The sequence below is a fragment of the Ptiloglossa arizonensis genome, chromosome 5, assembly GCF_051014685.1.
Source record: "Ptiloglossa arizonensis isolate GNS036 chromosome 5, iyPtiAriz1_principal, whole genome shotgun sequence".
NCBI lineage: Eukaryota > Metazoa > Arthropoda > Insecta > Hymenoptera > Colletidae > Ptiloglossa > Ptiloglossa arizonensis.
The window spans coordinates 20,403,133-20,428,129 of record NC_135052.1 but is presented as its reverse complement, the minus strand read 5'-3'; the positions used below and the strand labels follow the sequence as shown (position 1 = coordinate 20,428,129).

The following is a 24,997-nucleotide window of genomic DNA, read 5'->3' as shown; positions in this document are numbered from 1 at the left end:
CGCGATGGTGGGGGGAGTAGGATCGCGGTTACGGTGGAACCATCCTCGATCGGAGTCAGAAACGCGCGCCGCAGGTGCTGGGTCCTGAGTCACGCGCCATCGCGTGTATATTCGACTCGAGGAAAACGTACGCGGCGAATTAAAATTAGACCAACACGACCGAATAGAAACCGACGAGTAGTCCGAATTCCGTGCACCCCAGACGCGCTCTCCGCGAACTTCAACCCCCTCCTCCGCGCACCGGGCACCTAGTACACGTACACCCCTCCCTCCCTCCCACCCCGACCCACCGTTCCCTCCCTACCCCCCTGGTATCGATTCCGCGACCTCGGGAAGCAGCGAATTTCCTCCAGAGATCTCGGTCGAAAATCGCTATCCGAAAATACACGAGGAAAAATCGACGGTGCGGGCGCAGCTGCAGGCATCACCAAAGAAAACACACGGAAATAGAGCGGAAAGCTCGCTAGAGGCGACCACCGCCAGCACCTCTTAGAGAAACGTTTCACGGGTGTATCCCTGATGGAAGCTCCCACGTTTCTCTTCAACGGTCGCGTGCTCCGCAACGGAACGTTCAGGTTCTCTAATCCCGCACCTGGAGCACGATCGGCGTGGTTCGGCGTCCGCACTTCCGGATCGATCGCGCGCGGCACCGCGGTACACGTGCGAGACGTACGCTCCAGCGTGCTGCGCGTTCGTAACACCGCACTCTCCAACGGGAAACAACGGTGGAACTCCACCGTGAGTTTTCCTACGGATTATTACCAGACGAAACGATATCTTCGATCGGTCGTTGTTACTTTTTCCTTTCTTTTCCTTTCGTCTTCTCCCTTTTGCTTCTTTTTTTTCCTTTTCTCTCTCTCTCGTTTTCTCTACTACCCTCGTCACCGGCACGTGCACACGTGCACCACCGTGGTCGCGCACGACACTCGTCGAATCTCACTCCGCAGCTGCGCCACGCATGCAACGAACCGCGACCTGCACACGCACTCGACGCGCAATTTCATCGATACGTGGTGTCGGTTCCTCGTTCACGGACGAGGCACGGTTACGTCGTCGACGAGACAACAACCAGAGGGATGTACCGTGCACCCCGCGTTGCGGCGTCACGACGCTCCGTTCGTAGAGGGACGCCCCGGATCGTAGCTCGGCGTACTCGACGTGTCCCCACCGGTCTCCTCGTACGGCTCTCGTGTTTCACGGGGGTTTTCGCGTGCTCGTTCGCGTTCCACCTTTCCACTGGCTCGTCTTCGATAACACGTTGATTCACGCGGGACAACCGTAATTTACCGTGCGCGTTCGTTCGACTTTCTCTCTCTCTCTCTCTCTCTCGCTCGCACTCTCTTTCGCTCTTTCTCTCTTTCGCTCGATCTCTCTCCGGTTTTTTTTCTTTTTCTTTTTTTTTCCTGTCTTTTCCTTTTTCTTTTCTTTCGCCCGTAGTAGGGGAGGATTCGTGTTCTCGGCTCCCACTTTGCGTTCGTCGTACGTACACGCACCGTGGATACGGGAACGTGCGTCAGGGTGGTGGCATGATTGCGACTATCCACCTCGTCGTGCGTCGCCGTCGGCGCTGCCCTCGACGCCGTGCGACGCCAGCGTCGTGGCGCCTCACGTCGACGCCGCTCGCGGGACACATGCGCTGTTCGATACCGATGGCCGCGATTCGTCGAGAGCGCCGCGGACGACTCGGGCGGGATTCACTCGAGCGATACGACGTCGCGACGCCGGGAAATTACCCGCCGGAACGACGAACATTTTACAACTGTCGTTTGCTGATTGAAGCTTATTTTATTTATTTATTTTTTTTTTTTTTATTTGTTCGGTTGGTTCGTTACGAGGGAAAACTTTAGAATAGAAAGAAAAAGAAAGAAATATAATATTGAATGATTGAAATATCGTTTGGGGAAAAGTTTTTCTTTCAGTTGAAATTTAAGTTGGCGAATTGAAGCAATTGGGTCAATTTTATTTAGTTTATTTAGTTATTTGTTTGTTTATTTGCGGAGTAAACCCTTTAGAATACAAAGAGAAAGAAAATGTATAATATGAAACGATTGAAACATCGTTTGGGGAAAAGTTTTTCTTTCAGTTGAAATTTAAGTTGGCGAATTGAAGCAATTGGGTCAATTTTATTTAGTTTATTTAGTTATTGGTTTGTTTATTTATGGAGTAAACCCTTCAGAATACAAAGAGAAAGAAAATGTATAATATGGAACGATTGAAACATCGTTTGGGGAAAAGTTTTTCTTTCAGTTGAAATTTAAGTTGGCGAATTGAAGCAATTGGGTCAATTTTATTTAGTTTATTTAGTTATTTGTTTGTTTATTTATGGAGTGAACCCTTTAGAATACAAAGAAACGAAAAAATATAATATGGAACGATTGAAACATCGTTTGGAAGAAAGTTTTTCTTTCGGTTGAATTTTGAGTTTACGATTTAAAGCAATTGGGTCAATTTTATTTATTAATTTGCTTATTTCCAGGATAACATTCTTAAAATACAAAGAAAAGAAAAAAATATAATATGGAACAATCGAAATCTCGTTTAGAACAAGGTTTTTCTTTCGGTTGAATTTTGAGTTTACGAATTAAAGCAATTGGGTCAATTTTATTTATTTTATTTATTCATTTATTTATTTTCGAGGTATATATTATAAAAAGAAAAAAAATAAGTCATAAAAATGTATAACACGGTCGATTGATACCTCGTTTGGAACGAAATGTTTTATTTGGTCGAATTTTGAGTTCGCGAATTAAAGCAAATTTTATTTATTTTATTTATTAATTTATTTATTTACAGGGTAGTTACAAAGAAAAAAAAAAGTCGTAAGATTGTATAACACGGTTGAAACCTCGTTCGAGATAAAGTTACACATTCGGTCGAATTTTGAATTTACTCGATAAGTTTCAAACTTTCATCGAGATCGAAATTTTGCTTTTTTTTTATTTTTTACTGTGCAGTAACTAGGATTGATCGTAATACGGAATATTGGATTTTGAGAGGTTTTCGAATAAGAGCGTTTTTTTTTTTTTTGTAGAACATCCCCCGCGTAAAATTGGCATATATGTAAATAATGAAAATGGTTACAGGGAACGATTTGAGAAAGTAGGATTTCATATGGGATATTTGGGGAATTTGTGAAAGAAATGGGAAGAATTTTTGCTGTTGGAAATTCATATTTTGTTTGGAAACGAGGGGAACGAAGGAATTTCTATTATATTTTTTTAATAGGATCAGGGTTTTCTTTTTCATTTCCATCTGTGTAATTTCGTCAATAACAACTGCGTAAAATTATACAATATAATAATACTTGTAACGGTAGAGATCTAATATAATAATATTAATATCAAACATGCGTGTTCCATATTGCCTATCCACGGGAGAATGTAATAATTTCACCAAAAGGAAATTAAATTCAACGATAAACCATTGTCGAACGATCGAGAAGTAAAACTTTTGAATTCACCTTCGCTGAAAAATTTAATTATTCGACCCACCGCGAGCACTTTCGAAAGCAAAAATATTTTTCTTTCATCCGTGGATTTTCGATCGAAGCTCAAAAAACAATATGGCTGCTATCTATGTACAAAGAAGTAATTCGCACGATAGCGAATAGAATTTGTTATTTATTTGTCGAGATCTTGCAGCGTTCCGCATCAACTACGTACGTTTACGTAAAAATCGTATGGATTTTTAAGAAAATATAATTTCAAAATAAATAAATAACTCCTCGTCGATCCAAGGAACAGAAAAAGGACGCATTGTCGGTCTTGGACTGTTTGTTTATTTGTTTCTTATTTAAGTTAACTTCGAGTTACCTCGGGTTTGAAATGATAATTTAAAAATATTATTGGAAACCGGTTTTATCTCGAGGGTGAAACGGAAGTCGGTAAGAAAATGCGTAGAAAAGTGAGAGATGGGAAAAAAAGAAGGGGAAAGATAACATGTAGCGGTGCCCACGTGTCGACACAGTTTTATAGATCATATTTTCCGATCAGGGAAAGGTTCGTAATCGTTTAAAAATATTTTAACAGTTGAAGTTCCGAAAACTCCCGTCCAGAAGTCGCTGACTGTTTTTCATAAAAATATCGCTATCCACCTCCTGAATCAGTTATCGATAATATTTTCAAATCGTATTTTTACTCGATGTAGAAAAATCTGTGCGGTTTCATCGCGGTTTGAACAATTTTATTAATTGTCGAGGGGAAACGATCGAGGAGTTTGTCTGGTTTGGAGATAAAGAAATGAATTTTTACGATTCAGAATATTTAGAAAACTGGACTATGATGTTTTTGAGATTTCAATATTTTTGGAACTTTTTTTTAAGATTTTAGACTAACAAAAAGTGCAAAACCAAAATGAAACAATAAATCGAATACAATTTCATTTTGTAATAGTTTCACGGTTAGAACTTCTTTAATATCAAGTATACAATAACTATTATTGACCGACTTCTGTTCGATAATATTTTTTTTTTCCAATAATAATAGTATTATTATTAATATTTGCTCCAGCTCTAAAATTAATCGAATGAATTTGTAAGTTACTGGAGGCTGCGTGTAATCGAAACAAATATTAGTAATAATACTGTGTTATTATTAACGTACCTGCGATACAGTCATATAAAAATTGTGCAATGTTATAATTTGATATCAATATTAATGTTTGCGTAACGGTTTCGTTTTTACCAACACGTATTAATCGAAACACGACGAATCGACTATTTGACAAGATTTTCAACAAACACTACAAATTTTCATTTGCGTACAATGAAATAAAAAATGTTTACACAGGAAAGAAAGAAAAAGGATATCAAATAACGATTGTAATAAAGATTTTTGACAAAGTTAGTTTGAAACGTTGCCAAGTACAGGGACGAAATAAAACTTATTAGAAAATTAAAAAACAAATCGAACTACGAACGATTGTAAAATAATCTAATAACTAATTCGACTCGACATAAGTTCTTTATGTCAAATTGGACAAGGACGAGTTAGATTCGTGATGATATTTAATAAGAAACGTTAGAAACACGAGAATATTTTATACATTAAATATTTGTAAGTATAATTTGTTATTTTTTCGTAAACACTATATACGCAAACAATAAAAAACGAATGTAATAATATACGTTTGAAAAATTATTTGCCCATTGAATCGTACGACAGGAAGTTAAAACGATTATGAAAAACAAAAGAATTATTATGTTTATTGCTTCAGCATGCGTTACGAAATCTACAAGACGAAAGTCCAATGGTATGAAGTCACAGTAGGAAACAAATTGAGTTTGTTAATTGAGAATCTATAAGTCGTGTTACGAAGGAGTTGCCACTGAAGTCATGTCCATTTATAACGAACGATTAACTACGAAACTTTGTTATAAACTGACACGAAATAATTCAAGAGTTTTCTTTCATGTACACGATCGAATATATCTATAATTTTAATTAATACACTGCTCGTGTAGAATTTCGGAGCTAGGGATCTTCTAATTGTTTAAACAGTGTGCAGAACTGTTCACAAGTTTGTTACTTTTTAATGTTTCAATTTACCATGAATATTATGAATAGTTTAGTACTCGTGAGATGCCTTCATCTCGAACCATTCCTCTTTATTTTAACCTAATTTTCCTCGAATGCTCTTGTTCGTGATTCTTCGAAGCGCAGAATCTTCTCTTTTATTTAATTTTTTTTCTTCTACGAGTTTATCTCTTCCTTTCTGTCGTCATAGGTTAAGCTTAATAACAGCGCAGCTGGACCGGTATAATTTGAACAGAATTTACACGACCAATGGAAGACATGTGTGTTGAGAGATATAGCATAAGCGCTATACCGTATTTTAATCTTGCTAAATTGCTGTCCGGGATTCTCAGCTCAAAATTTACGAAATTTTCTTAGATCAGAAATTAAAAAAGGAAGAAATTAAAAGAAAGAAACTGAAAAAAATTAAAAAAAATTAAACAATCATTTTCAAACTATGAATTAAATATTACGTTTGTTCATCGTATTTATTTGACAAATATTTCCTATCTATTTAAATACAAGTTCGTTAACCCACTCTGTACGAATACAGATAAACAATTGACTTCCAGCAGAGAAAATTACAAGAATGATTAATTTCTGATATTAATTTATTAGAATTAATTCTAATTTACCATTATGTTCGAACGTAACTGCAATTTCTTAAGATTGACAAGAGACATAACGAAGAATTTTAAACTCGCAACGACACTTTTCAACAAAGCTCGCGAACATCGTCGTTACGAAAGGAACCTAAACGTTTTCTTGTTTCATCACCGAACGAAAGTGTGTACTCCGTTGGAATATTTTGTCTCGCGTTCCGCTGTTTTCCCCGTAATAAAACAAGATTTTAGTTCGAAGAACGTTGCCTCCCCTAAGTAACGTGCCGTGTATAAATAAGAGTATAAAATAGGGGGAGACGGTGGAACGCATTTACGTACGTGTCGCGTAACCCATGTAGTACATATTTCGAATGTAGGGTAGAATATGTGCGCACTGGTTGGAAAATCGAGGCGCGGCGGCGTTTACCGGAAAATCGAAGGCAGCCACTTCTGTAATGTGCTTCATAAAATTCAATAGATTTTACTGTCGACAAGGGAAAGGGGGTCACCCGTGACTTTGTCGTCCCTTGCGTGAGACGATTCGAATCGTCGTCGAATCAAAATTACAAATAATTCGATTTAAAATAATTAATAACTTTCGCGAAAATTACACGCAAAATTTCAGATTCGATCGCACACTCTTCGATTATAGTTTATTTCAATACTTTCTCCGTAGCAAGAAAAATCTGGTTTTACAGTTTGTTTTTTGTTGTTGTATGATTTGTAAGGACGAATTATTGATTTTTTAGTGTAATTCTTTCTTTACGAAGAAAAAAATTTTTTCGAATGAGAATTTATTTTCCGGTCGGAAGGTGCTGAGTTTCTCTCGGTCGGTATCGTGTATTGGTTGTTGTTAAATAGAAATTCTTCTATGGAATGGTAACACGTTTCGTGGTAATGAAGAGAATCTGCTGTATCGACCAACAGTTAAATATTGACGTTCTTAGAACTGTGCCCAGATATCGAATGATTTAGAAACCGATGCTACGCGATCTGAAATACCGACGTTGCAAACTAACAGTGGTTTTAGAGTAATCTGTACGTTTGTTAATTACGATTTTGGGAATTAGATAGAATCGAACAACCGATGTCGTCGAAGGTAGTTATCTCAGAAAAATTGTCTCTATGTATAAAATATATATTTATCAAATTAATCAGTGTCAGAAAATATTGTAATAATAAGTCTCATTCATTCTCACAGATGGAACTTGAAACATTCTAACAACATAAAATTAAAAAAATGCTTTCAAATATAGATATATCATAATGGCTTTAAAATTATCTAAGACCTTAGTTCATTTCAGACTTTTGCTTTGCTATATCTTATATTCTAAGATAGGGAACCCTAAATAACAGTTAGAAAATTAATATAATTTTTTGTTGACTTCGTGGTAATTCGTCGACTATCCAATTGGACCAACTAGTTTTTCAATCTCATTGGAATTTATATCCCTGAAAGAAAGTTTGATGGTCAATAGTTTTCTCATATCTCAAGCAACTGTTCCAAGTTTGCAGCCAATCAGCTCGGTACTACCCACGACGAAGAATAATTGTTTGTCGCGAGTAATACCCATTACCAGGTCTCACCACGTGGAGGTTGCTGCGAGCGGAGACCCTGAGGAAGATAAATAGAATCAAAGTTTCATTGATCTCCCTCGTTTAGTTCTGCCAAGCAATCTCATTGTCGAACAAATAGAGCCGCAAAGGAATGCCTCATTTCCCCACAACTCCGCGTCGCGAGCCACGCAAGTTCACGTGGACATAACTTACGAAGGATTATGGTAGAGAGGGTCCTCTCCTGCAATCGGTGACTTCCACAGAGACAGAGATGGAACACCTCCCTCTGTGTTCGCAACACATTACCTCTGGAAGCAGGCGCACCAGAAGAGCCGGCAACTGACCGTTCGGACCAGTTACACGGCCGGTCACTTGCTTATGCAACAAGCAGAGGTGGTTGGACTTTGATTCAAGGAAGCGAGCAAAAATTAGCTAATGATTCGATAATTGCTCAGCAAAGTACAGATGTTTGTATCGTGGCCTTAAAACTAACTTAGTTTAAATTTAAAATTAACAGTCCTCCGCTGGACGCGACGAAGGAGTCCTTTTCGTTCTTTGTTTTCCGATGTTTATTTTTTGTACAGATCGTAGAGTTTCGAAATTGTAGCCCTAGTCTCACACTACCGAAGTCATGTTTTTTCGTAAGCATTTCGATCGAAATTAATTGTTACCTCTATTAAAATTGAAATCACTTTGCAACTATAAAAACGAGTTGTCATGTTTCTTGCTTTCTTTACAATCTTTACTTCCGCATTTAGTTACTGCGTTTATAGCCCGGGATTTTTACTGATATCTATGAAGTGGGATCTCCACGATGATTCGTTGAATCAGCTTAATCAAAGTTCGTCGCTAGTAGCAGAGACGCACATTACAGAAACTTTGCTCGGGACTGTTAGTGACATAAATCGAAGATTAATCACAATATCGGTGCGTATCTTCTCAAGTACTGATCGTTGGCAAACGGAAAGAGTATCTACATTTTTGTTTTATTGTAATTAAAGACATTTTTCCAAATAATTTTTTATTTGAAATCAGTTATTGTTACTAATGCTGTTTTATGAGTGCATTGTTTCTTAAAGAAGAAGTTGAGCTCTACATTAATTTCTATCGGTAAGTACAGGTTAATAATTAATATAATTTCGAAATGATACATATGAATACTGGTTCTATAATTTTTGTCGAAGATTGTTACGTTACGGTGATTGTGAATATTTATATAAACACTGACTTGAACATAGAAATTTTGGTACGAATTTCAGAAAATTTAAATAAAAACCACAATTATCGATTAATAGTATACTTCTAATACTTTCTCCTATATACGAGATAAGATCCATTCTGAGAAAATCCCTCAGGTCGTTAGTGAAGTTACGGTTGATATTAATGATAAATAATCGAAAATTCAAAAATTCCAAATAATGGTTCTTTTATTTTCAATTCGCAACGTGGGGCATCAAAATCGATAACGTTTCGATTTTGTTAATCATACAAGATCTAAAGAGGACCTAAATCCAAAGTGTATAAGCTCTAAATACGGTTTAGATCCATACATGAGGAAATTATTAGAAAAAAATCTCAAACGTTATTTCTTTTAATTTTATGTACCACATTGTCACCTAAAATGAACAATCCTCCAGATCGTTTTTAATTTTATTTACCATATTATTGTTTGAAATTAACAATCCTCCAAACATCAAGAAACTATTAGAAGAAGAATCTCGAACGTTATCGTTTTTGATTTTATCTACCATATTATCGTTTGATGTTAAGAATTCTTCAAACATCAGGAAACTATTAGAGGAAGAATCCCACCTGGTTGAAATAACCATGCACCTAGCCTACGCTCGCGTCAGTGTTGAATTACCGAGGTAGTGCGCGGCTAGGTGAACACCTTGCACGAAAGCATCGGGTTTCAACCGGTAATAGAATTATTTTCTTTCCCTCGAGGGGAACGATTTCTCGATGGCGTTCAGTGCTGCGTGCAATGTCACTTCGACGAGAACGCGCGTAGGTAGCCACAGAGGTAGCCAAGAAAATGGAGGAGAGCTGTGAGGACCAGCCAAAGTAATTGTCGATTTCTCAAATCTCGGTCTCGGTGTCTTTCGGTGAGATTGCACGTACGAAACGAAATTGAATCTTCGAGTCTGCGGTGTGTTGGAAAAATTTCTCCAGGATGAGATTACCTGTTGATTTACTGACGAAACGTCAGTACTGGGGTGCAAAGTATATAGACGAGGCGAGGATTGTTGCACTTTAGAAATCGGTTTCGTTGCACATTGTAAGTCGTGAATTTTGGACAGTCCCTTTGGTACCTCTCTGACACCTGGACTCGATCAATTGATCGTTCGTCATAGTGAGTCGACTTTCAAGAATACCAGAGAAATATTCAGATGATGTCAGAGTTGGTAACTATCCATCTCTTTTGACGTACATCGTTTCACCATGTTTTCGTTAAGTGTACAAACACACATAGACATATCGATCACGAATGTGTCAAGCAATAGAAAATTCTAAGTGTATAACTTAGAACTTTGACAGAACACGTTTAGATATTGTAATCGTCTATTCTTAACGTATCAGTTATACGTAACATATTTTCTAACAACAAATTGATAGAAGACTCTCAACGTTAACATCAAGATTGTATTAATTATATCTTGACAGCTTCTGTCTTCCGTTTAAACGTCAATTACACATTTATTCGAGAATACGATAAATCGCAACGTGAACATTCGTCATTGTTTATGTATATACTTGGTTTGGTTACAACACGCGTAAATCATACTTGTGTAGAGAATTCTCTACAGAGTTTATTCCTCGAACTGGCTCTTGAGATATTAATTTATCGCAAGAGTGAATCTGTCGCGAGGTGCATAGCGAGTGAATCTGCAATTCTGTTCTGCAACAGTTACAGAAGCTTCCAATTCGGCTGACAAAGGAGGACGAAGTAAGTTAGTTCCATTCGGTTTATTATAGTGAATCCTCGGCAGATAATCTTGGGTCGAGAAGAGCTGTGTTAGATCCACAAACTGTTGTATCCTTTTTGTTACAGCAGTCAGCTATTTTAGACATTAGTAACGTGTGGATTCTTTTAATTGTACATTTCTATTCCAATTCAATCTTTCGTTGCATCATTTATATTCTACGTTATCTAATGGATGAGAAATTGAATCAATGTGTAAACATTATTTGTGACATTTTTGCGATCTGATGATTCAATTTTCATTCGTTTGTTCCGAAATATTTGATACTATAATTTAAATTTAAATTCTTATTCAACGGATAACGGATGTTGTTTATTTTTCATTCCTTATTCGAAAATTTCATTTAGATAAAAATTTTGCTCGTCTTTGATTCATTCTCTGAGTCATTCTCCTCTTTATTTCCTGGTTAAAGGAATTTGTAAATAATGTTTAATCTAAACAAAATAGAAGAAAGTAATCTTTCTTTCGAGTATCAATATAATTCAATATTATTAGAGGGTTTGCGGTGTGTTTCTCCTTTTTTTGATACTAGGAGCAATTTAATTATTTTTTTCTGGAGTATAATACTCATTCGACGAACGTTGTTAATTTCTTTTATCGACTAGTCCATTGCTGAAAATGTTCATTCTGTCGATTGGGAACGTCTATACATGGAAGCATTCTGCGACTGTTTAGAGACAGTTGATATCGAGAGGAAGATAAGGAAATTGCATGCGACGCATAATATTGCATCACACACGGGTCAAGTCGTTGATCTATATATAAATATGAACGTAAATAGTAATTTACATTGAGTTTTTCTAAACGTTCTTTTAATCGTATATACATGCTCTTAGTTGATTCTCAAAATATTTTTTCTTGAAAACGAAGCTTCTTACAAAAAAGATTTATTCTGTAATTTCGATTTATTTTTTCACATAAAATCACACCTTCACACGTTGCACTATATATTATGAGACATACTCTATTTTTGAGCCACCTTTTGTTAGACGAGTTACTTAGTGTCATTATTGCATTAAAAATAACCCCCAGTGCGAAATTTTTTATTTATATATCGATTATTATATTTATAAAATTTTAAACAAAATTATAAATACCAAATTATCTTCACTTGGTAAATTTCATAAATAATAACTCGATAATTACTTATAACTTTGCAGTGTAGTGTGCTCTGCAAGAGGTGGTTCAATTATTTAACGATCGATCAAATGGAAATTCATTTCGCTAATTTCATTTCCAAATACTGGTATCGAAGTTTCCCGCGTAACTGAAGCGACGGAATCGAACAATTAGCAATCTGCTGGTCTTTGACTGTTCTGGACTCGTCTCTGTAAATATGGGAATATATTGTTCGAATGATAAAACACCAATTGGGTCTCTTGTGAAATTGCTTATAATTCTTCTGAAAATGGAAGCGATAACCTTTCTCGGTCGAAACATTCGAATTTCACTGGCTTCCATTGATAATCTAAAATTGAATGTTTATATTGTAAATTATAATGTTTACGTCGCGTGTCAATATCATACTCGTGGAGTTTTTTAACAACGTATCTTCGTATCGTAAGTGATTAAATTAAATTGTCAATATTTATTCCACAGAAATTTGTTCATTCTCCGAAGGTCGTTCAGTGTCGATTCTAACATATCTAACTCATTAAAGTTTTTCAAAAAGTTGTCTCGGTCTTGGAATAAATATCACCAGAAATTTTATTCATACTATAAATTTTTATTATATTCATTTCTAACTGGATAATATTTATTACTCTCATCATCTGTTTCATCTACAATACGAGAAAACAACCAGTATGGTAATCTCCATTTATATACCATTGTCGTTTACATAAACAGATCGGAGAATTGTCCTTGTCGTAATTGTTTCGATGCGAGTGATCTTTTCGCGAGATCGAACATCATATACTGTTGAAATTTGTATATTTCTCATTATACCTTCGTGAGGATACCTCCGATAGATTGGTGCTGTTCTCCCGATAAAAATGAGTCCAAACACGATTATATTCGGACTACTTTCAATTACATGTTATTCGAATTTTTGAAAAATTTGAAATTTTTGGTAATCACAAATTATCCGAATGGGGTCGTGTTTGGACTCATTTTCCTTGGGAAAGTCTCGCGAATTCATTGACAATATGTTCGCGAAGATACAATGCTAAGTATGAAAATTTAATTTTTGTTCATTCTATTTCTTAATATTCTATTCGCACTATTAGTCTATCTCGATCACTCTCGGTGTATTTGTTCCAATCTCCATCTATCTAAAATAATAAACTTCGATATTTGAAAAGGAACATTCCTTTCCCTGAATCTATGACAAACTGAATCGATTTCGTTTCTTATAAGCGGGGATTACTATATTTCCCTTCTTTTTCAGACCGAGCGAAAGTGCATCGATCGACAGCATGGATCTGTTGAGTCTGACCTTCAAATCGTTCGGTTTGAGAGACTCGACGACACAGCGGGAGGATTTCCGGAATTTGGAAGAGGAGAATATCGAAAAGGAAGACGCTTCGAAGCAAACGCGAAGAGGGTCGAAGCGGAGCAGAGACGAGTCGAGAACATCCCCGAAGCAAGATTCGAAAGAGTTGAAGACGATCACTTTGGACGAAGTCGCCTGGCATGACACCTTCGACAATTGCTGGATCGTTGTTCACGATTTCGTTTACGATTGCACCGACTTTTTAAAAAATCATCCAGGTGGCTCTGATGTGATACTCGAGTACGCTGGCAGAGACGCCACATTCGCTTTCATCGGCACTGGACACTCTAAAGCCGCTAGACAGAGCTTGGAAAGGTTTCTCATAGGAGAACTTCCGCCGGAAGAGAGGATCTTTCGTGTGCCTAGCGGCCTCAAGGTTCCTGGATTTTAACGCGCGCAAAAAAAAAAGAAAAAAAAAATTGGTTGATCCTTCGTTGTATAATGATCGTTCGTTCGATGAACGAAGACTGATTTTTTCCTAGTTTTAGTGCTACGTCGTAGTTGAATTTAACCTAAACTGTGTTAGTATTTTATGAAAGAATAATAATTCTTAAGAATAATAATCGTTCGATTTTTCGTTTCAAATGGCCAATTGCAACAATCAAATCAAATTTGTTTTATCAAAGTCTACTGCAAGAATTGAGATTACCATATTTATTGTTGAGAAAAATTTGTGCCAATTGCAGGATTGGATAAAAATAATCTAGATATTTGTATTATGTTAAAACTACAGTTTTGTTGGTGGAATATAAATACTATTTACTTTGGAATCGATACAAAAGTATACCTGAAAGTAAAATTCTGTTGTTTATAATCCACCATGCATTATGATAGGATTTATTATAAATTATTATTCTTATGAATAATTGAGAAGTATTTATTCACACATAATAGGAATAGCGAGATTTTAAAGGATTATGGATGTACAAAAAATTATCTACGACCTGAAAATTAATACTGGAGCATTCAGTAAGTTTATGTTTAATAAGTCGTGATTTACAATTTGAGACAATTTTATTTTTGGTTTTCTATTTAATAATCTATTTATTTCCCACGTTAAGGTTAATATTTTAGATTAGTAGGTTCCACATTTGTTATTAGTACTCGTCTATGAAATAAATTATAAATGTGAACGATTCATTTTTTATAAAATGAAGATAATCATTATTCTCTTAGTGTATTACTTATAGACAATAAACATGTCGAACAACATATGAAGCTTGCAATTAATACGTTCTTAATTATTATTATTCCTTCGTCTTAAGAAATAAATAAAATTATCATCAGTTGAGTGAATAACAGTTACCATAAAAATAAACTGTTGTTTATTCATTTTAGAAAAAGTCTCTTTTCTACGAAACATAAAATTTTAACATTTTGGAATATTTCAGGTGACGATAAAAACACATGGAGCATTATCAATACTTCAAATTGAGATTCCTCTACGAACACTAAAGTTTAAGGAAATAATGCATATTTTAAAAGTGAAGGTCACTACACTTATCACAAGTCATGTAATTCTAAAACAGAACTAAAAAAAGAAATACACATCATCGTTAAAAAAATTCAAAACCGCCTGTATGTTTCGAAAAACTAATATTTTTATTGGACGAGTTTTGTAACTCGAGTTCAACATATTTTATGTAAAAACAAATTCTCATAAAATCACTAAACAACGAGTTACTTCGGATGGAAATTTGTATCGGTCCACCCCGTATAATACACTATGCATCCAAGAGGTGTTAAATTGGTTTTCGAGACCATTGTCCCAATTGAATTGATATGTATATGTGGGAAGCCGTCTGAGTTATTGCGGGAGGTGTGTCATTCTTTAATTAGATATCGTGAAATTAGACACGTTCGCTGCGTCTGCGGTAGCGGGCTGAAGTATTTAAGTCACGCCTGCGCGATCATTTTACATCATTCCACTTGCTTGTCTCTTTGTGCTCGTTTTGTATAGTTATCCTGGTCTTTTGCCACCCTAATTCTCCGTGGAATCGAGACCATTGATATTAAATAACGAAACTGTAAATTAATACCATGTTTTGCGTAATCGAATAGTTTCGTTCAACAGTTTCCTCTAATACGTAATCTCAAATGTTGCTCAATTGTTGGATAAGAAAAATAAATAGGTCACTCGAGTAATGTATCAGTTACTCTTATTTATACTTGTAAGTGTAATATTATTTTTATACTTGTCAAAAATCGTTAAAATTTTATTAAAGGTGTAAGGTAAAAATAGTAAAATGGAAAACTTGGAAAATATATGGAAATTATTTATGGACGTTGATAATGATGAAACGTGAATGATTGGTATGTGAAGAGAGCAGGGGAGAAATGACAGGACTCGATTTACACCGGTACAGTATATTTCTTGGTCCTCTAAACATTCATAATATACACAACATACAATATGACATAGCAATTCAGCTTTAGTTCTTCGTTAATGCGGTACCGAGAGAACGTTATAATTAGTTTCTTGTTAATCACGAACATTTTGACTGCTCCATCATTTAATCTTGTACATCTAGAACGTGTCATTGTGCTCGACGGCAGGAAAAAGTCGGCGACATTCACGGAAAATAATACGAGTTACACGACGATGAGAAAAATATTTCTATGTCAGAGTAATGCATCTACGAGATACCATTGTAGGCTTTACTTACTTACAATGCTATTCTTTTCAACTCCGATGTCAATTCAGAAACCTTTTCTCCACCGTTACGTCTCCTATTATATCCACATCGAGCGATTCACTTCGGTTCGCTCGCAGAATAATTCGCTGAATAATTCGCGTTTCAAATCAGTCCTCGCGTATATAATTTTTCAACCAAAGATTCCCCTCCCCCTCCCTCGAGAAGTACCACGATTCGTGAACCAATCCAACGCAAACACTTTCGTATCGCGAATGACGTACGAGTCGCTACGCTTTTGCAAATTTACATAAATCTTCGATCTACAAATTTTAGAAATTTCTCGCTCTTTGCCAGTTTTGAGTTCCGTTTCTCTGCGATTATGACGGTGGAAGCTGGAGAACAAACCCACATTAATGCATCAGCATTGCATGCATCTTCACATTTATCATCTCTTGTCGTTTAAACGATCGACCGTGTGCGCTTAGACGTACGTCAGCTCGCATAGTGATTTTTCTGTCGCTGAGACTCGTCTCCGAAAGACAGCTTCGATTTTAAAGACGAGAGAAAGAAATTAATGCAGATACATTCTTTGCTCTCGGGATCGAGACAGACTCGATTGGCTGGTCAAGGTCACTTCGATCCCCACCACGTTACCCTCCCCACCACGTTACCCTCCCCACCACTTCGTTATCCCCACCACTCTGTCTACAGTCTCCTTTCTCCAGGTTCGCTCCATTTGCTGTGTCCTCTGATGTCTCAGAGGATAATTTTTGTCGCGTACACAGACTAATTTCTAGCGAGGGAAGTGACCATAACGCACCAATAATTTCCCGACTGTAACATAATTTTCTTCCACCCGTCTTTGGAGTAGTGTAATTCACCCTACGATAATTCTTTCGAGCACGAACGTAGTTTCTTATTTCTCAAAATTCTCAAAAGCGATATTTTTGACAAATTTTTAGACTCCGCTGTTTTCTTTCATTTTTTCGAAATTCTCAAAAGTGACGTTTCGTTTCTCCGAAAATTCAGATTAGTCAATAATGACCCGGGTCAATTACGACCCGGGTCAATGACGACCCGGGTCAATTACGACCCGGGTCAATAATGACCCGGCGTTTGTTTCGATGTTAAGTCTATCTCTGCACTTCGTTGAAAGCGAAATTCTCAGCGGACAGAAAAATCACCGGCGTGTTGCATCGGCGTGAAACTTGACTGAAGGTTTACTAACATTAGATTGTTTAAAGGCGGCGAGCGCCGCGGATTCTAAATCTACACGATTCTTTCATTGGAACATTAATATATATACTGTCTCGTTACAGCTGAATTTTTAGAAAATTTGACATTTCGATGGTTCACGTTGCGCGCAAGTGTACGTCTCTATGGTGAATCGATTCGAATTGCGATAATCCCTCAATCGCGACACGTGGAACACTTATTCGATCAGCGTTATTGTTAACAATGTATCGTTTTTCGAATTTTGTAATTACTTCGAGCGAGGAACCGAAATAATATTTGTACATCGTTAACGCGTTGAGGAATTATCGATACTTTAATTTCGCTATAATTTCGTAACAAACTCGGATATCAATCGCATAATAAATTAATACAACATTACCGAGAGAAATCTATTAAATTTCACACGGTCCTCTATCGTACGAATTGTACTTAAAAATATCACGGAAGGAAATTATTTCTCGGCACTTCAAACGTACGTGAATTAATCAATACTCATATCACGTGGTAATTAATTGTAAATTAATTGAACGTAAAAAAAAGAAGATTAAGTTAATTTGGTGTCGAGAATAGCAACGTTTCTCAATTATTCGGTAGCGTTAAAAAAAAACGACTCGTTTCCCCATGAAACATCATTCCCCATGGTGGCGCGGTGTCCATCGAACAGGGGAACCCATAAATCGTATTATTATTCGCTGTTTGCGACACGAGTACATACGTCAAATTCTCCGTAAAACGATGACAATCGTTATATACAATAATGAGTAACGAATATCGTACATCCAGTTTCGTGCCATTGAACGATCGGAAGCAACACATTAGTGTAAAACATCTTTCGCAGAATGCTGTTGTTAAATTTCGGGGAACGTCTCCGAGGTGGATGGAAACTCGATTGGCCAAGTTCTCCATGGTTTCCATCACGGAGACTTTAACGCGCGCACTCAACTAAATACTCAGAGTACAAGCACACTAACTTATTCGTTCTCCATTACTCGAGTATCCATTCACAATTCTCGTCCAACCGTTCCAAACACAACGATCGGTGAAATTTACGATCAATTTACCAATTGGTAATTCTTGAGGAGAATGATAATAAATTCTCACTTGTTTCTTCTCAAAGTACAATTATTCCCTCTCGTCGAGACGATTCCGAAACGTCTCCAAAATTCTCGAACAGCGTTCTGGAGTTCGACGAACAACACCGTATATTTACAAGTACGTTTACTTACGACGCGAAACAGTCGATCGAAGTACAGTACATTGCGCACGCTCGTAAAGGGGAACTCTTTTAAGTTCTAATCGACAGTCCACTGCCGTCTAAGTTACACGTAAAATTGGAACGTTGTTCACTACGCAATACGCGTCGACGCTGACAACCATCGTTACGCTAATCTACACGTTTAACATGCTTCTGCATTTAAACATCGACTTAACACGCTACTTTCTGCTTTGTATGTCGTAGGACAGCCTATTCGATAGCGCGCCGCCTAACGCGGCGCTGTTACTCGATTACGTTTCACCGTATCTGTTTGATACGGTGCGTCGAGTGGCTCGATAAGTTTCGCGCGGTTCAATCGTCGCGATTAAAATTAAAATTACGATTACGTTTAGCAGCTACGATCAGGTCGCCTCTATGTAATGCGATCTCGTACCGAGTTCCAATGCGTGTCTCGAGGAACACGAAGCGACTCGCGTAGAAAAATTTATAGCCCGATTCTTAATCCAAATGGGGTTACACTCGTTTCGTTCGAATATCTGGTGTAACGAGTGTCTCGTTAATTCATCGTGTTACGGTAAAACGCCAGTTACCAAGACGTTGATTATTATTGTTTTTTTTTTTGGGGTTTTTTCTTTTGTTTTTTGTATTTTTTTTTTGGTTTTTCGACGCATCAGAGATTTCTTTCGTCAGCGTTGGAATACCGAGACAGACACATTATCAGCGATTAATCTGTTTCAAGTATACGCGCGCGTGTACGTTCTCGAAACGCCTCGTACACGGCGACGCGGTAAATAGCCACTGGAATTGCGAAATAAATATTCATAGTTGAAATTTCCCTAACGATACAGCACACGTCAATGTTGTCACATCGAGAGTTATCGTGGATCGATTCCACTCCGAACTTTAACGTATCTCAGACACCGAAGTGGTTCATCGAGTTCGGAGACCATCGATCCTGGACAGACAAGTCGTTGGGTATCTTTTATTATTCGTTTTTATCGTAGGTGAGTTTTCGTTTCACGGAATGGTCGATCTTGAACCGACGACCGCTTCAACGTGTAAAACTATTTTCACTACAGGGTGTTTCGGAGCGGGGTTAGCAAACTTTGATTTTTCTTTGTTGAAAATTTCGTATTTCGATCGAAATTCATTTTGGGACGTAGAATAACAATTCTCCTCGCAATAAACAATCCAATGTCTTTGAATTTCGTTCTCAAAGACGTATTATTTACCGAATTGTCCGAGACTTTCGCACAATATCGAATTCCCAAGATATTTCCGTTTACGTGAAGAAATTTGTTAACTTCTGTTCGAAACACCCTGTACATTGGATACAACTTATCAGATACACTTAACACACTATATTTTCCCTTTACTCGGATCACATCGTTCGAGTAAGGGTCGATTCCTCGTAAGTTACCCACTCCTCTCTATCGATCTCTATTTATCCTGATAATTAGCGTTCCACCGCATTTCTTCGCGAGCATTCGGCCAGTGAAACGGTAAAACTATATCATCATCGATGATTACTTAACGGACACGTTACATTACGTATTTCACATGCAAGTACACGTACATTTATGTGTAACGAAACGTCTGGAATATTGTATCGCGGAACCGTGTTTCGAAATTAACGAGTGTGCTCTCGCGTTCTGTTTCGTCGAATGTTCAGACTGACAGGAAACGAAACGATTCGATCTGGCTCCAAGCAACACGGTGGCGCAAACGAACGAACGTAATTCCATAAATATCCTGCAAATGAAACATTCTACCCACAGTATGACTGAGAAAATTGTCCGCTGCAAAAATAGTTCAGAAATTCTTTCTGCTCTGTTTCGATGAAAGATACTTTCCATTCGGTTATAAAAACTCTCGGGGCGTTGCAAACAATTACCAGACCGTTGATCCGACCATCCACAATTGGAGCTCGAGAAAAAATTCACCGCGTGTTTCACAATTGATTACGTTTTATATACAACAGGACAGCGACCATTGGCTCGTGTATCCCTACATTCGTACAGAAATTTATACCATCTCCCGTTTTCACGTTAGACGCCCGTAATCCACCATCTTAAATCGTACGATACCTAGAACAAACTACTGACATTCGTTCGTATTAAACGTTACAGTGACAAAAATAAAAATTTCACACCGGCGCGGCTTCTACGGGTTGCGAGTCCGCTTGTCTCGTTTCGATCGCCGAAAACAAATCGTATTCGTTAATATTTAACATTGTATCAATCGTTACAACGTATAGGGAAAAAGTGACGATCTTGGGGTAAATGAAGTATATATATATATATATTCGAAAAAATAGAAGGACAAAAGTGTGTTTTTACGCGAGAAAATTAATAGAAGAGAGGTTCGATTGCTTTCGTTTGTTGATAATTTAACGTAACGATCATGAATATATTTTTTTAGTGAACACAGAGCGCGGCCTTAAGTAATTTCATTACGTGCTTAAAAGTTTCGGGACTAAAAAGACGAATTTTAATTCCTTTTCGAGACGATTCGCGATCACGATGATGGTCGTCGTGGATCGTTACGTTTCTCGTTCGATCAGTATCATCGATCACGAGTTCGATCAGTATCATCTATCACGAGTTCGTTCGCGATCGAGACTGCGCGTGATTCGTTGAAACATTTCGAATTCGTTTCGCCAGCAAAATTCTACATTCTCTTTTTTCGAAGTAAAATTATGGTATCGTCTTTGAAGTGACACGATTTCGTTAATCGATTTCACCGCGAGTGAAATTATTCGTTACGTCAACGAAAATTTTCTATCGAGTGGAAGAATCGAAAAAAATCGAAACTTTTCAGAATTTCTCGCGATTGTTAAACACACCGCGAGAATTTCACCATGGTGTCTCTCTCCTGTCCAAAAATTCATAAAATTCATTCGTAGCGTACGTACAGGTAGGTTACGATTGAATTGGAAACCGATTCACGTGATCGTGCACGTGTATCGATTTGAAATTGCATTCGTCGTGCGAACGTTGGACGATCCAACATCAGAATTGGCGTCGAGTTACACGAAACGTTTGCAGAAACGTGCCACGTGCAAATAATAATAATAATAATACTGTACGGATTAAATTGATAAAAAGACACGAGTCAATTTGATAAGTTATCGATAGAGAAGGAACGGAATGATTCTACGCGTTCTAAAAATTAGGCCCAAAACGATCGTTATGTATTTCTGGATACACAACGTTTTCGAATCGTTGCACCTTCTCTTTACACCGCGAACGAAACTGTTGCAGTTGCACTTTCGCGATTAATTTTCGAGACAAGGAATGTGAAGTTCACTGGGTAAAACAGTGAACGTTGGTAAAACAGTCGACGTGATTGATCCGATATTGGCAAGTTGGATGGTAAGTGTTCGTAAAAAGAAGCTTTTCCATGCGATAAATTATATTATTTTCTTTTTTTTTATTTCGGTTCCGATTAGCCGCGCAGAACCTGGACCAGCCAGGAAAGTCACGTGGAAAATCATTCGCAGCGTGCAGGACGATTTTCCTCGCGTCTCGAAGATGAAACGCCGAGCACACAAAGGTGATTGCTCGTCTATGAACCGTGAGTAACGTATAGAATTTTCACAGTCGAACAGTCTACGCTCGATTGGTCGGCGCGATCGAGTTCGTTCAAATAAAAATCGTGACTCGAGCGGTAGAATCGTTTGAGACAGCGTTTCTGGTTAAGGTGTTTCACGAAATATTTGTGCGAATGACGGTGATCATTCGAAGATCGACGGCTGGAAGAGTGTTCAGAACCGGAAGAGGTTACCAGCTTGCGTTGTAAGAATAATAATTTGCGGAAAAGGCGCTCTTCGCGAATTTATGCGATTTACACGTTTTTCAATTTAAACTGTTGGATCGCTTTTGGGAAAATATTTCTTATTGTACAAAAACCAAGTTATCTCGATTGATTTTTAGTATTAGACACAAGGGACCATTTTGTAGCAGAGAGTTGTCGAATTGAAAAATTAATCTTCATCTCTCACATGTTTAGATTAGGAGATTTAGGAGCGCAGAAAAAGTCTACTTGAAAGTGAAAAATTTGAAAACAAAATTTAGTCGAATGATTTGAAAAATTCGTAATTAATGCAATTTTTAAACATTGTCGACTTGATGTCGATTCTGATACTTGTGGTATTTTTAAGCTAAGAATTTTGAATTAAATTTCCAGTCGTAAAATGTTAGAATTTTAAGGTTTGCGTGAATAAAATTTTGTCGATCACGTAAAGTTTAAGACGAAAAAACGTTAGAATGAATCGTGTAGAGCACGAGAAGATCGCGTCCTCTGCAAATGATTAATTTTTAGAATCGACGTGAGACGGTAATTACGGTTCGCGGCCGCTCAAAAGTTTCGCGAATCCGAGAATTTTTCGCGGTTAAACTCTTTTCCTCTGGAACTTCTCGCGGCTGGACTTCCAAAGAGTTTGAACATTTCCAATGGTTTCGGGTGTCTGGAAAGTTTCCAACTCCCGGGTTCCCTGAAATTTTCGAGTGTCCCGAACTTTCGAAATTTCTCCGAGAAAGACGTCGAGCGGTTCGTTTTTCCCCCAAGTCGAGACGAAGCTTTATTAAAGGGCCCCCAGACCAACGCGAAATATTCGTGGCGACAGCGAGTATGTTTTCTTTTCGCACCAAAGCGAACAATTTTCGCAAACATCGTCAATTTTCAGCGTTCTCCCTCGTGGTGGTTTATTTATTTCTCTGAGACAGTCTCGTCGCTAAAGTTTTGAATTCGCGATTGGAAAACGACACGATAAACGTAGAAAAGTTACGAGAAATTGTTAAGAATTATCCTGGTCTGTGTGACTGGAGTGATGGTTATAAAACCGCAATTAAAGAAGAACAAATTATGGATTGAAGTTAGAAAAAAATTAAACAAGAGTGTTTGACGTTTTCTACTTATTTGTAGTTGAAGTGTTTGTTAAACTTGCAAAAAAAAAAAAATTGAGTCCCCCATAGATCAATGTAAAATATTCCCAGTGGCGACAAACAATTAACGTAAAGACACGCGTAAATTTCACTGTCGTTGCGAATACAGTAGTGCTCGACTATAAGTGAACACTTTTCCCGGATACAAGCAACAGAATCATCCTCGTCATTGTTCATATTTTCTCAACTCGACGACCAATCGATTCGAGTGGCGTTCGAAATAAGAACGATACGATACTCCTCTGGGATCAATTTTCATCCACTAAAGAAAATTATTATGTTTATATACGACATAGTATCTTTACGAGATTAGTATCAATCGATCGGTGAGGTTGTCCCGTGAAAAACGAGTCCAAACACGACCATATTCGGACTATTTTCGATTATACGTAATTTCAAATTTTGCAAAACGATTTGCACAACGTATAAGTAAACACAGTCCGAATCCGGTTGAATTTTCTCATTTTTCCATCAGGACTTCTCGTGTAGATACGATGAGATATATAAAATTGTCCAGTTTGCATTAGAAACCGTCATACCGATACGCGGGTAACCTCGGTTTAAAGTTCGGTAATCTCGCTTTGAAGTAATACGAGACTTCCTCGTCGTTGTACTCGCTCCTGGTGTATTTCGTTCACTCTGCTCGTCGAACAGTTCGAACGTGGTTGTATCTCTGTTCAAGACAAAGAATATCGGTTCCTGGAACGAATTCTCAACCGACCCCGTTTACAAACGAATCTTCGGTCCCGCTACTTCGCATACAGTCGAGAACTACCGTATTACGTTGCCCTGCGTACAGTTCGCGTTGGTCTGGGGGCACCTTAATCGACCGTGGACAATCGGATTCGTTCGACTCGCGTTTCGATTCCGTCGAACGTGACGAGAAAAGAACGGGCAAGCTGGGACATGAGATCGTTTACATGAAAGTCGTTCGTAGATTTTCTCGTCGCGACTTCGACGAGCTTCGTTGCACCCGCAATGAAATTCTTCGCTTCGAGCGACCGCGATGAGAGTTGGCGCTCGAATACAATTTTCCCGGATCTCTGGAATCCTTCGTCTATTCCGTCTCGTTCCCCGTATATCCGGTGATCTTACATCAAACTGCACAAGGAGATTCCGTCCTCGACCGCCGATTGGAGCGCGGTCGTCTCCATGCAGAACGCGCCGTCATCGTACATCGTTGAGATTCTTTGCTGCTGTACCCGACTCTCGCTTTGCGATCTGAAAATCACATCCAAGGATCAATCAGTGCTCGACGAAATTTTCAATTTAAATTCCTCGTTGTTTTTCGTTTTTTTTCAAAATTCCCGGAGAGGATTTCCATAAAATTTACGGGCCACAATTTTTGCCACCGCGGAGCTTTCGAAACGAATTCGATAATCGAGATTAAACTTTTCCATCCTTCTCATTCTTCTATTCGATATCTGCGCGATTAAATATTGTAACCTCTCCGTTGAAAGAAGAAAGATTACTCCACTAGGACGAAAAACGTACAGCTTCTGGGTTACCGTGGAGCAACGAGAATCTTCTAAATAACACCTACACGTTAAGAGTTCACGGGTAAAAACCACGAATATAAAAATACACGAGACATCGAAATGAAATACGTTCCAATATAACTCCATGATTATTCCTTACAAAACTTGCTCTCCAAAATTAAGAATCCACTGACAAAAATTAACAAAGTACTACTAAATGTTCTTTTCTCCCCTGTTCGTGTTTCATTATATAAAATAACGAAACGTACGCGCGGGACAAATATCGAAATTTTCTCTCAGGAGCGAAACAGTCGTTAAGATTTGAATCTCGCGTC

The 24,997-nt window shown here is 37.7% G+C and overlaps 2 protein-coding genes and 1 long non-coding RNA gene across 7 annotated transcripts in view; 2 read left to right on the top strand and 1 right to left on the bottom strand.

Moving 5' to 3' along the window:
• Positions 1 to 8,191: 8,191 nt before the first annotated feature.
• Positions 8,192 to 8,671, top strand: LOC143147663 (uncharacterized). Its single transcript, XR_012992315.1, has 2 exons — positions 8,192 to 8,313; positions 8,431 to 8,671. It is a non-coding gene; the product is annotated as an uncharacterized LOC143147663 (long non-coding RNA).
• On the top strand, positions 8,578 to 14,376 carry LOC143147661 (cytochrome b5). 3 transcript variants are annotated; one of them, XM_076313108.1, is made up of 2 exons: positions 8,578 to 8,782; positions 13,046 to 14,376. In XM_076313108.1, exons 1-2 carry the CDS (start codon positions 8,730 to 8,732, stop codon positions 13,539 to 13,541), a joined length of 549 nt encoding a protein of 182 aa, XP_076169223.1. In that variant the 5' UTR covers positions 8,578 to 8,729; the 3' UTR covers positions 13,542 to 14,376. The 3 variants fall into 3 exon arrangements, with proteins under 3 accessions (XP_076169223.1, XP_076169224.1, XP_076169225.1); XM_076313109.1 differs by lacking the exon at positions 8,578 to 8,782 and adding an exon at positions 9,413 to 9,736; XM_076313110.1 differs by lacking the exon at positions 8,578 to 8,782 and adding an exon at positions 10,207 to 10,619.
• Positions 14,377 to 15,507: 1,131 nt separating this feature from the next.
• The window catches only part of LOC143146869 (uncharacterized), a 138,006-nt gene continuing 128,516 nt past the window's right edge, over positions 15,508 to 24,997 (bottom strand). For all 3 annotated transcript variants that reach the window (XM_076311586.1, XM_076311587.1, XM_076311585.1), the window contains one exon: positions 15,508 to 24,405. In XM_076311586.1, the coding sequence (XP_076167701.1) occupies positions 24,276 to 24,405 (130 nt within the window). In that variant the 3' untranslated portion in view covers positions 15,508 to 24,275. The remainder of the gene's footprint in view (positions 24,406 to 24,997) is intronic.

Excerpts from the sequence above, each read along its gene's own strand:
- LOC143147661 (XM_076313108.1), top strand. The coding sequence starts at position 8,730 with ATGAGTGCATTGTTTCTTAAAGAAGAAGTTGAGCTCTACATTAATTTC. Across the intron at positions 8,783-13,045 it reads CTCTACATTAATTTCTATCG|ACCGAGCGAAAGTGCATCGA; the intron begins GTAAGTACAGGT and ends CTTCTTTTTCAG.